We start from the raw sequence: 13,009 nt of genomic DNA, 5'->3' as shown, positions 1-13,009 counted from the left end.
GGCCAGTCTGGATCCCATGTCTGTCCCTGCTAGAGATTAGGGTTGGGAGGTTACCTCCAGAAAATGCATAAAAGGGGTTTTCTACCAGACTGAAAAGATTCATCACCTGAGGAAGCAGGAATAGATGCTGAGCAGGCAAAAGTAATAAAAGTCAACTACAAAAGTAATGAAAGCCAATACAAAGGGAAAGAGAGATTTGATTGCATTGAACATAAAAAGAAGTCTGTATGTCAAAAAATATCACAATCAAAATTATAATTGAAAGCACAAGTAGCAAAGTATATGCAGGAAATATAGCAAAAAGATAATACTCTCAATATATAAAGAATTAATAAATATCAATAAAAAAATCAAAATCTCAATAGATAGATAACCAAATTACATGAACATATTAATTCCCTAATCAAGAAATACAAATAGCTGCCAGAAAGAAATCTATTTAACCTTATTAGTAAATGAAAAAATGTCAGTTGAAATAATGACAAACCATTTTTCATACTGACACATTTTAGTGTCAATAGTTGTAGGACCTTCAAAGACAGTGGGAATTCTACAAAATGGAAATTCCCAAAGTGTTCTGAACTAGCAAATATGGCATCAGGTAGGCAAACACAAGTTGGAGAGGGAGCTCTACTTTGAAACAACATAGTTAGAAAAGTCATCTCCAAAAAGTGACATTATAGCTGAGACCTTAAGGAGGACAAGTTGCTAGACAAGTGAGAATGGAAAGAATATTTTCAAGTTCCAACGCCTTGAGTATGGAAAGAATTTGGCCTGTTCTAGGAATAGACAGGTCAGTGTGTGCAGTATTGTGAGCCAAGTGGAGAGTCACACAGGATGAGGTTGGAGATGCAGGTCATCCAGATTCTGCACGCCAGGTTCTAGGCTGACAGAAGAGCCTATGTTGTTGCTGGTCACTATGATAGAGGACGCATGAGTCCTCAAGCTTCTGCTTGATATGACATATGTCATTTCTGCCCACATATCATTGGCCAAAGCAAATTACATTGTCAAGTCCAATTTCAATGTTAAGAAAAGTGTATGTTGGTATAATCATTGTCTTGTAAATCTACATGCTTTCATGCATGTTAACCAAGAGAGTTGCGCCTCTTCTTTATTCTTAGATCCACTGTAGTTATTATCAGATAAATGATTACTTAAAAAGATTTACATTGTATAGCATTTGTGTTATATATCTTAAGAGCTCAAACCTCCCACTTCTCTAGGTTTTATAAAACAATTTTCTCAGATTTTTATGGGTCCTTAATTTAAAGGCAAAATCTAAATCTACTTCAGAAGAAGGGATTTCATATTTTCTACTCAGTTGTAAGGATGGTTTATTCTTTTGGTTAAGCATCTTGAGTTCAAGAAGGGTCATTTGCCTATAGTATGAAGTAGCAGACTTTAATGGTAATAATTTACCAAGTGCTTTTCTGAATGGCAAAGTATAACGTCTTGGCACTTTATTCGTGTTTAAATTTGTAAGAGAGTTTAGGAATGTATTAGTTTTTCCATCTTTCAAACCAAGAAATGAAAGTACTTTTGTTTCTCAAAGCCCACAACTGGGCAAGAGCATCTTCATCCCTTGTGGCCTGAGAACCACTAGTTCCGTTCAGCCATGTTTAACAGCACCTTCAGGTGAAGCAAGGGAAAGGGGCAGAAGTACTGGGAGAAAAATATGAGTGACAGGAAAATTGGATGGAGATTAAAAACTGCATCTGGCCATGCTTGGATCATGTTAAATCCTCTTTCCTGTCGCTCTGAAGCATTTGTGTTGAGATTGTTCATTGCAGCATAAGATTGTCTTGCCCACAATTTTTTCTTACCGAAATGTGTTTACTAATGGAAAATGCTCCTCTGATACACCGTTTTAAAAAGCCTATTCTCCTTTAACTATTAAAATTCTGAAGTTCTTGGATAAAGGGATTGTCTTTCTTTATTGCCTTCTAGAACAACACACTGAATAGCACCTCTTCTACAGAAAATGGAGGGAATTAAATTTGATGGAACACAGATTTCCATTTTCAAAAGAACATGGAGTTTTTCACATAGTGATTTTTGTTGATTCATCACCAAATTCTTAACAATTGTGTAATTCAATCACAATTCCATCAACAATAGACTGAGGGAGATCATGCCTGGGGTGCTCACATAGCCATCACAGGGACTGGCTCATAAAAGGTGCTCAAAACAATTCCAATAATGAATGATGGGGTGGCGTCCAAGATAGCTCAGACTAGGGAAGCTCTGTCCACTTGCTCCCAGCCCTGGACCAGAACATTTGCAGCTAAACTGCAGAGCATTTGGTTGAAAAACCGGTTGAAAAATAGCTGATCTGAAATATTGTGAGTGGGGAGTGCAGAGAGGGGGCAGAAGAAGGTGAAGGGAGGGTGGGCCGAAGTGTGCAGCTGCTGCACAGCGCGGCTGGGAAGCTGGAGGGAGGTGCAGTAACACAGCCCCTGCACCCTGGGAGTATGGGGTCTCAGCCCCATGCAGGGATCCCCAATCCAGAGCAACAGAGAAGGGAAGGGAAGCCCACGTAGTACTGGGCAGTGGGAATCAGTGGTGATCTGGTCCACCTGGGAGACTCAGACCGCACTGTCCCAGGCAAAGAGCAATGCTCCGTTACAACACCAGCCTGGGCAGTTCGCCCGCATCTGTGTCTGCGGGAGGGGCCGTGCAGTGGAACTCAGGGCTGGCGGAAGAGCCTGACTGGTTCACCCAGCAGTGAACCTGAGGGACCGTTTATTCTCTGAAAGAACTTTTGATGGAGAGCAGGATGGAGGCCAAACATAGTGCCCCGGAAAAGAGTACCACTACTCCCCAACCCGAGCCCTGGGCAGGCACTCCTTCCCCCACCTGCAGAGCAACTCTGGGCTGGAAATCTGCACCCAAGTAGCTGGGCCTGGCAGCATGGGGGACTCGGCATCTGGCCTAGGGCCTGGGCAGAGGCCCTGTCCAACGAGGGCTGGCGGTGCTGAAAGAGTGCAGTGCCAAGTGAGGCTGGTCTTATTTTTATTTATTTATTTATTATTTATTTATTTATTTATTTATTTATTTTTATCCTCACCCGAGGTAACCGCTGAGCCAAACCAGCCAGGGCAATTTATTTATTTATTATTCATTTATTTCTATATCCTTCCCTGCTTGGGATGGCAATGAGGGATATGCCAGTGACCCAGGCAGAGCCGAGGCATTGGAAGGAGAAGTGCCTGACTTGTCCTCCTATAAGCTGTAGGCACCATCCCCAACTAGAGTCTGTTAAACCATCCTGGCCAGGACACAGACACCCTTGAGAGCCCAGTTCCACAGGATAAGGAGAGCAGCTCAGAACAGGGACATTCCAGGCATGAGACCCAGACAGACCCAGGCTCTGGGCTGTGCAGGCCCCACCCACCAGACTGCTTGGTTCCACCCTGCTGTGCTCCAGTCAGGTTGCCCAGGCGCAAGGCAAGGACAGCGGCACACCTTGGCTTGCACTGGAGAACCTTCCCGGTGGCCTGGGGCCAACACACCAAGGGGCCAGATTCAACACATCAGAACAAAATGCAGTGAACTCCACAAATAGGAGGTCCAAAAGATGTAAACAATTTTTTTCTCTTTCTCTTGCTTGCAGTTTTTCTTTCATATTCTCTTATTTCTCTCATTTCTTTTAGACTATTCTTTTTTTCTCTTTTCATTTTTATTTTGTTACTTTTTTATTTTCTTTTTCATTTTCCTGTTTTTCTATTGCTATTTTATATTTTATTTCATTTATTATTATTACTTTTAACTATTTCATTTATATTTTTATTTCTTTTTCTTTTTATTCTTATTCTATTTATTTTCTTTCATATTCTGTTATTTTTCTTATTTTATTTTATTTCTCTCCTCTAATTCTTTGGGCCTCATGTCTTTCAGTGTTCTCTTTTCCGTCTGTTTTGTTGTGGTTGTTGTTTTGTTACTGTTGTTTTGTTTTTTTGTATGTATTTTCACTTTGGTTGGCTTTGCTCTGTCAGCACCACCTCTGTAACAGTTTGCACAGTGTTGTCAGGGTGGAGATTCACAGTCAGCAACCTGGGTGGAGGGGGACAAGGAGGGCTATGGGGGACATCTGTAATACTGTCAACAATGAAATATAAATTTAAAGGAATCATTGGTGGGTTCCAAAGGATGGACTAATATTCAGGGAACAATTGAATTGACTTCATCTTAACAACTTCTATCTTGCACCTCAAAGGCTGCTGTTAGGATGACTGACCATCTAGTGTTCAGAGGACAGTCACACATTGGGATTTGTGTCTGTACAAACTACTCTACAGTTTATAGTGGAAAAACATGGACAAAACTTCAACCAGCGTTAGAAAGGGAAGACTACTGGCAAGTGACTGTTGATTTAACAGGGCAGTTTAAATACATATATTTGCAACCAAAAATAAAGTATTAAATGAACATTTTAAGTCATGAATTGCTCATGATAAATTTCACAAGACATAGATAATTCCACCTTATCCTCTCAAACAATTTTATTTGTATTCTGCTCTAACAAATATAGTATGAAGGCAACAGTTGTTTAAGTTTCTTAGTGTATGGCAAAGATGAAAAGAAACAGACAGATATAGAAGCAGTCCAGCATTTAAATGCTGGTTTAACATAAGAGGCACGTGTCATTCTATTTAGCAGTTTATACCAGATATCAGAAGACATATTTTTCCTTGCAAGCAACAGACTACATTTATTTGCATTAAGTAAAAACATATCTTGATCAAGAAAATTACTTTTTTTCTGATTTTCCTTTATATCACAAATGTCAGGGTAAGGCAAATCCTTAATGAGTCATATGATAAAAACCCTATTCCCCAAGAAAATATATTAAACATTCTGCTAACTGTGTTATTTTTCAAAGCAAAGCCGACATGCACCACATACAGGGAAATGTCATTTCAGATCAAGTGCATCAAGCAGAAGTGCATTAATTCACAAAGAGGCTTTTCAGTGTTTTACAGAAAGAGTTGCAATTAGCTGCAGTGACTAATATGTTACCCAGTACCATAGCCAGTGTCTCGGATGCCTCCTTTGTTAATTTTTTGAAAGAAGAATCGTCCATCATCTGAATAGTTACCAGCTAGAGGACAAGCCCTTTGTCTCTCTTACAACCAGTACCTTTTTAATTAGAACTATTATGCTGAAGGCCTACTTCGATCCTCTGTATGCAAACATGACTAATATGGGGTAGTCCCCCACCCCTGCTCCTGTCACCCCTCCTGCCACGGAGCTGGGCTGCAGTGTGGCTGGAAATTGACACCCAGAATTCATGTGTAGGAGAACCACGCGGCCTTTCCAACTTCCCGCTGTTCAGCCTGTGTGGTGACTGTGCCAGCGAAATAAAGATTTCTGGTGCTGAGCTGTCTTCGATCTGGCCCATGGCTAGATTTTCAATATCTTACTATTCAAATGAAAATTAACTTCATTGTTTATTTTAAAGCATAAAATCTTATAGCCCAATAGCAATCAAAAAGCATAATAAAACAAAAATTAAAACACAGTTTAATCATTTAATGAAGTTTAAACAAATTTAGGAGTGGGGCTGATGACATTTACTCCTCCTTCTCTTAGTTTCCTGGACACAAAGCTTACCTTCCTTCTCTACAGTTTTCAGGCAGAGACCGCCTTCCTACCCTCCCCCGCACTGAAAAGAAATAAATACCAAAACTGAAATAATTTTAATCTCAACTGTCCCTGGCAGGGACATTAGGGCTCTTTCATCTTCTTTCATCAAAAATCTCCACCACCTTTTCTCCATCATGTGTTGCACTACTGTTTGGGAGTCACAGGAAAGTGTGCTCCTAACAGATTGCACTTGTCAAGTGCTTCAGAAGAATGATGGTGACTTTCAATTAAATAATAAAGATGACATAAAATATAAAAAAAATAGTATCGATATGGCATCATTTCTTGAATTATTTAAAATGAACCTTTTTCTTCTTTTCTCTAGAAAGCAATGTCTAATGGCAGTGGAGGACTGTAGAATAAATGCAGAAGGAGAAACGTCCATGTTCCAAAATCATGAGGCCATGTAAGCAGCTACTAGGTTGATGAGCAGCGTTTAAAAAACAATATGGGATGTTATAGAACATATGATGTATGCATAGCTATAGCCTGCTGTTGACTCCAGTATACCAAATGATGATGCAGAAGGGCAACAAATTCAGAAAGGCCAACACAAAATCCATAGGAAGATAAGAAGTTGAATTTCCATAGAGGAAAGGGCAAAACTGAAGAATTCTGTAATATTTAGAAAGTAGAAATACTTTCTAAATATTTTATTTTAGAAATACTCAATTTGATGCATTACTTTTATCCCACTACTAAGGAAAAATATATAAATAACTTACAATTCTAAAGCTCTTACAAGAAAGATGGATTTAAGAAGATATGCAAGAAATAACAGTGTCCACAGAAAAAAGCAGAAGGTCTTAGAACCCAGGGAGGCTGTGGGAAGCAGCCATCTCACCCCCCAGGGTTGTTCATGTCGGCTCTGGGACAGACATTTATGACAACTCTGACTTTTTCCTGGGCCCTTCATCACTGTGCCCACTGCACTTCTGGCGCCTTGGCTCATTAGTCTGCTGCTCCCTCTAAAGGTCATAATCTGCTGAGAGAGGGGGCCAGCTTTCATATGAGTCTTGGACTTGGCATGGGCAAGCCTCCCCAGTTGAAAGGAACCAGGAAGTCAACATTGCAAGCAAGACCTCTAACTGCCTGTGACTTCAAGTGAGAATCTGCTCTGTGGGCCATCAAATTTGGGTAAGGATAAATAATGTGTTCTTTTATGAAAAGCACAGGTATAAAGAGAGATTTCAAGTGGAACCTTTAATATAGCGGGCCTACGTTTGGATCCTAAGGGAAGTAGTCCCCTCTCTTAACTAACACACCTGGAAAAGTGTCATCCCTTACCATGGTGTCGCGCAGACTCACAACTCCCTGGGGGCTCCGTGCTGAAGCACTTGGTGAAGACCTCACTGGGGAAGGTCCGCTGAGAGGGCGCCTCAAAGAACAGCCCCGCTGTCCTGCTGAGGCTGCCGGGGCCGCCTTGCTCGGTGCACCTGTGCTCTGCTTGGGTAAAGCCCTGCTGTCATATTCCTCGTTAATCACATGGAACAAAACTGCAAACTGTACCTTGGGAATCCCTGAAGGAGTCATTTTCAATTCATCATCCTGACCTTTTCCAAGTGATTTCTGAGGGCTGTGCCCATTTTCTATCCAGCCTTCTTTGCCTGTGGATTATACTGATATCGGGCTTGGTGATTCCATAAATTTGGCCTGCAGCTTTATCAAACCATCATCTTCCTTCCTTTCTTTGAAGAAACCACTGTACGACCAGCTTTGTGAAATAACCGAGAAAGCAGACAGGGCCCAGGACACACAGCAGAGTGCTAAACCAAGACCCTGGGGCAGAGTTGTGAGAGAAAAGACAGAAATTACAATAATAGATCCTGAAAGATGTGTTAATGTGGGTAACCCCACCAAGTTAAAGAAAAATTCTTTTTTTTTTTCTTTCTTCTTTTTCTGCAGGTAGAACAAAATGCAGCTGAGAAATTAGAGCAAAGGGTTCCCGTCCTTGCTGGATCTTGCCTCCCCCCACCCCCACCCTCCTCCACAGCAGGGCTGCCATCGTCCCTCTTCTCCCCAGGGCCAGCAGAGGCTGCAGTGCTGAGGACTGGCATTTACTTCATTTCCTTGTTCCTTTGCTTCATCTTGTGCCCCTGCCAAAGACAAGGAGAAAACACTTGTTAGATTAAAGACAAACTACCTTCATAGGCTTAGCAAGGAATATTATTTTTTTCTAAATCCTCACTAGAGAATAGGTGTTTTCATTGATTTTAGAGAGAGAAATATCGGTGTGAGAGAGAAACATCAATGGGTTGCCTCCTGTACACGTGCTGACTGGGTACAGGGCCTCTCTCGTCATCAACAACAGGTCTGTAGCCCTCGGACCGCGGCGTCTCCAGCTCGCCAGGCCGCTGCTTGGCTCTCACCTGCCTCTGCTTCTGGCACCTTTGCTTTCATGTCAGTTGAGTTTTGTACTTTAAAATAGTTTTATTATAGTTTATCTCTCATTTATAAGCATTTGTTTTGGGAGGGTTTCTGTACTGTTCCCATTATTTCAGTTACCTATCACTACATTACAAACAATTCTAAAACTTAGTGGCTATAAAGATCAATTATTTATTATTTCTTATGATTCTATCATTTGGCCTGGCCTCAGCTGGGCAGTTTATCTGCTCCAGGTGGTATCTACTAGGGCCAGAACATCAAGAAGACCTCTGAGTTTCTCTCCACGTGGCCTTTCTCATTCTATAGAAGAGCCTGAGCTTCCTGCAAGGTGTCTGGATTCCAGGAGCAAGCGTTCTGGGTGAGCAAAAATGAAAGTTATAAGGCCTCTTACTTCCTGAACTGGAAACCACAACCCCCTCTGCCTGCCATATTCCTCTAGTTCCATAACCATCTTTATAAGCTTGCAAATACTTATTAAAATTATTTTATGTTTTCTATTTATTCATTAACTCATTTCCTGATTGTTCTTTGTGATATCCTGGATTTTTACAATTATAAATTATACAACATAAAACATTTTGTGTTATATCTTTGACCTTCATAATTCTAATCAATTTCACTGTAGTTCTTTAATTTCCTTGAAGGTATGATATCTTCCTGGTGAACTACCAGATAACCTCTACAAACCTAACTGTCTAATATTGCTGTAGGGACCAGGGAAATTCCTCACGTCATACTGTTCTCTGTGACAACTGTGTTCAAGAACTTACTATTGTTTGAGGAGCAATATGGTGTCATCAGAGAATTTTGTACTGGGAGTATGTAAACTTCCATTGACTAGCGAAGTGACCCTGTAGAAGGCCCTTCTCTTCCTGGAATTGTTTCCTTAAACTAATTTTGAACTTTAGGTTTTGACAACTTACTCATTTGGGTAAAGGTATAAACTGGTGCTTATGGTCAAGAAAAATATTTTGACATTTACCAAGGAAAACAGATTTGTCCTGGTACTATATCTGAAAATTGATCACACAGGAAAATAAAAGTGTTTATAAGAAAAAAATCTAGACAAGTAGTCCACATTTTGTTGCCAACAAAAGGGCAAAAGGTAAAGCAACACTGAAGAACTTGCCATTTAAAATTTTCGGGTTTAGTCTCACTTCATTACTTTTTAATGGAAACTTCTTTACCATATTATTTTTGCAGCTTAGCAGGATATTTAAAATACATGAATGAGGTTAACAATAAAAAAAGAGAAGAAATGTTTATAAGATTATGTTTGCATGTGTTTATAATTTTTAGCAGTCCTATGCTATACATGCATTATGCAAATATTATATTTAGTTTTAAATGATGTTCAAGATCATGATGGGAAGGACAAATGTGTGTGTATTTTCACACATTCTCAAACATTATTCTGCTGTGTTGAAGAAGCTCAAGAATCTGGTACACAGGACCTCCTGGGGGAGTGCAGAGACCTTCTGAGAAGATACGGGGAGTGTAGGGAGGTGCTGGAGGCAATAGTGTCAACACATTTGTGTCTCACACACTAGACAACTCACAATTCATTTATTCCATAGGTTCCCCTGCCTAGATAAATATTTTAAGCTAGGAATTGGAATAGCAAGCCTGACTTCTTTCCTCTAATTCTTCTCACCAGCCCTCAAGATATGAAAAAAGGGTAACAGACCACTAATCATTCTAGATATACTTCAGTCTCTGCTGGGAGATTTAGTGTGTTGGTCTGAAACAAGTCCTAAATATGGTCTGGCCCAGACTTTTATTTTCCTCGGGGGTTCCCCGAGGCTCATTCAACTCAACAAACCTCTGTGCAGACGCACAGATCCATAAGTAGTGCTGCGGGAGGTTAGGATATAAGACAGGCTCCTTTCTGCCCAAACACACTCAAGGGTCTTTACACATTCTCCAGGGGAAAGATTTAGTTGTTATGCTTACAAAAAGATATACTAAAACAACTCAGCAGGTAAATTCTGGAAAAGTAATACTTCAGAATCAGCTAGGACTGCTGAAATGATTTAATCACTCCAGGAGGCCAGGGGGTGAGGTGGATGGAAAACCATTTTTTCTTGTCAAAGCTCAGACAACCAGAGTACTGCATGATTTGAATATCTATGGCTTTTCTTTTTCTCTCAAAGATAGAAAACTTCTATGGAAATCCTAACTCCTTACTCTGTGTTATCTGGTATAACGATTTTCAAAGTTTAGCCTGATCCATGCTGTGGGACCTGGTAGAGACAAGGGAAATCCAATGTGCCATTTACAAACAGTTCCTCTGACCAGTTTAAACAATTGAAAATCCCACCACAGGGCAACTTACCTATTAGTTAATCTTGCTGACTCTCTGTTGGGTCATTTACACTGTCAACCTGACTAATCATTTCAACTGTAACCAGAAAGAAAAACAAAAAGGTTAATTATTTATTAAAACCAAATTTCTAAACTCAGTAAAATGATCTATGAGGTGATACATTTCTGATTTCCTATCTTATACCTCTTTTCAGCTCATTTTCATTTCTTTACAATTTTGGGATCATTCTTGTGGATTTTTACTGGAGAGAAATGGGGAGGACAGAATTGCCTTTTTACTGAATTGTAGAAGCTAAGTTGTCATTTCATACCAGATTTTTGGGTTGATATTTTGGGTATGTTTATTACCATCCTTAGCTAATTCAAAGGCCTTACTTAACACATGTATAAGAAAATAAACAGCAAGCTAAGCAAAAGAGTTTATTGACCTGAAGAGAGGTAAGCAGCTCCCTTTGAAAGGGCTATGTCAATAGGCCTTTTTGTTTTGCCATGTTTTCAATCTTGAAATTCAAAATAGACCTTATAAACTAGCCATTGGCTGCAGCAGCATGTGTTCCATTAAACAAAAAAAGTGAAATATTTGACCAGATCACACAGCAATGATCAAACAAAACCTGTGCTTTTACTTTACTGTGTGTTGTTCTACGTGCTCATTTGCATACAAATGGAATGTGTAATTACTGCCATTGCCCAGAAGTAGCCAAGAGCAGGCATAGCAATCACTGTGAAAATTTTCAAGGGTTATTGGTTTAATTAGGTTGATATTTTTAAAGCATTAAAGCCCATATTATAAACTGAGAAACAATATACAAATGGACAATGGCTAGACCATATATAACAATAGAATTCTGACTTAAAACCTCTGTAGCAATCAGCCTGGACAACCAAACCACAACCTCTGCAACAATTAGCTCAGAATAATCAGTGACTGCCAGTTTCCCTATATTTACCTCAACCAGGAAAAGCAAAGTATGTCCCCAAGTCAGTCACCTAAGATGCCCCTTTTCTACTTAGCCCGAGTCCTGCTTCCCTGTGCCAAGAACCCCCACCAGAGGATGTTTTGAGCCTTCCCTTTTGTTAAGTATAAAAGTTTCTTACTTCCCTGCTTGCCTTTGAGTTGGCCAAACAAACACAAGTGATAATGGCCGACATTTCTGTATGGTCTGAATAAGTAACCTTTGTGTGTTCTCATTTGGGTAGCCTTTATTTATTTCCACAAAATTAACAATCCATTCAGTTTTTCTTAAACATGAACTCTTTACTAAAGTAAAATAGTGGCAGATGCTGGTTTTCACTCTCCAAAGAGCCTTGAAAGAGAGGGATGACATTGCAGGGCGTCCCACCCAACTCTCTCAAGGAGCAAGGTTTGAAAACAGGTCTCTTTGGTCTCACACACTAGCCTTGGTTTCTAATGATGTGTGAGCTCATTCTACACCCAGGTGTAAACTGGCCAGAATCAGAAATTTTATATATATCTAAAGAGAATAATATATTTACTTTCAATCCTTGTCTACAATGTTATTTTTAGTTGCCCATCTCAGTGTGGGAGCATAACAAATATAATAGAGTATTCCTTTTCTGTTTCTTCCTCTAACTCAAGGTTCACTAGTTCCAAAACCTATGAACAAATGTTATATATAAAGCATTCAAATACATTTGGGAAAAGCAACTTTAAACCATGTTAATACATTTCTTTACAGCTGAGAATTGTGAGAGCCTGTAATATGCATGGTAAATCTCCAAGTAAGGACTAATATTTAGTATTTCTCAAATTTATTTCCCTTTTATTCAATGAGCATTGTATAGACTTGGTGTTCTTCAGAACTGCTTTGTAAAAATTAGTAAAGAACTATATCGATAGAGGCAAAACCAGGCTGGGCAAGTTTTATTCAACTGAACATGACTAACATGTGGTAGCTTTTAATGGATGGATCTGGTAATTAAAAATATTCTTCTTCTACATAATGTATGCTCATGAATGAAAAATTAGTTTGTGAAAAAGGGCCTATAGCAGGGGGAAAATACCCAGTACTATAGGAAACTCTATATAAAATCACCAAGTAACTTCTACCAATGGCTGATTTTTTTCTGAGGTCATTATCAACTCAAAGTAATTTGCTGTTCTTTTCCCTTTTGGCTAAAATAACTCTAACAGTAATATATATATATGTGTATATATATATATATATATAATAAAAGTTATTATATATATTATACAGTTGATCATTGATCAACTCTGGTTCTCCTCAGTTCTCTGGGGCAGAGGAATGAAATATTTATTAAATCATGTGTGCTCAAATAGTACTTTTTTCTAATGCAAGTAATGACTTCCAGCAGGAGAAAGGGTATGCACAGATTCCAGAGGCTCAGAATCTTTAGATGCTTTCAAAATGAGATGTGAATAAAAAAAGGATTTTGTAAATTTATTTCTAGGGTGTTGTTAAAGACTCAGTAAGTTTTTGGCCAAGACATCTGAGGTGATGCAGTAGTAAGGTAAAGTGACAAAGGCCCAAGAACAACCTTAGCCCAAGCTCGAGCCAAGACTTCAGAGTGTGGCAGAGGTAACAGCAGAACAAGCACTGTTTGCAGAAGTAAGAGGTATTTCCGCAAAGTTACCAGCTAGACTTCATGTAGTCCAGGTAAACCT

The 13,009-nt window shown here is 39.5% G+C and overlaps 1 protein-coding gene across 1 annotated transcript in view; it reads right to left on the bottom strand.

Annotated features, from left to right (window-relative positions):
- Positions 1-7,699: 7,699 nt before the first annotated feature.
- MACROD2 (mono-ADP ribosylhydrolase 2) overlaps positions 7,700-13,009 on the bottom strand; it is a 2,341,201-nt gene continuing 2,335,891 nt past the window's right edge. The window contains exons 17-18 of the mRNA XM_036245484.1: positions 10,373-10,438; positions 7,700-7,745 (exon numbers count right to left, since the gene is read on the bottom strand). Of these exons, the coding sequence (XP_036101377.1) occupies positions 10,380-10,438 (59 nt within the window). The 3' untranslated portion in view covers positions 7,700-7,745; positions 10,373-10,379. The remainder of the gene's footprint in view (positions 7,746-10,372; positions 10,439-13,009) is intronic.

The sequence above is a fragment of the Molossus molossus genome, unplaced genomic scaffold, assembly GCF_014108415.1.
Source record: "Molossus molossus isolate mMolMol1 unplaced genomic scaffold, mMolMol1.p scaffold_m16_p_6, whole genome shotgun sequence".
Lineage (NCBI taxonomy): Eukaryota > Metazoa > Chordata > Mammalia > Chiroptera > Molossidae > Molossus > Molossus molossus.
Note: the sequence above shows the minus strand (reverse complement) of the source record. Positions and strands in the feature narration are given on the sequence as shown.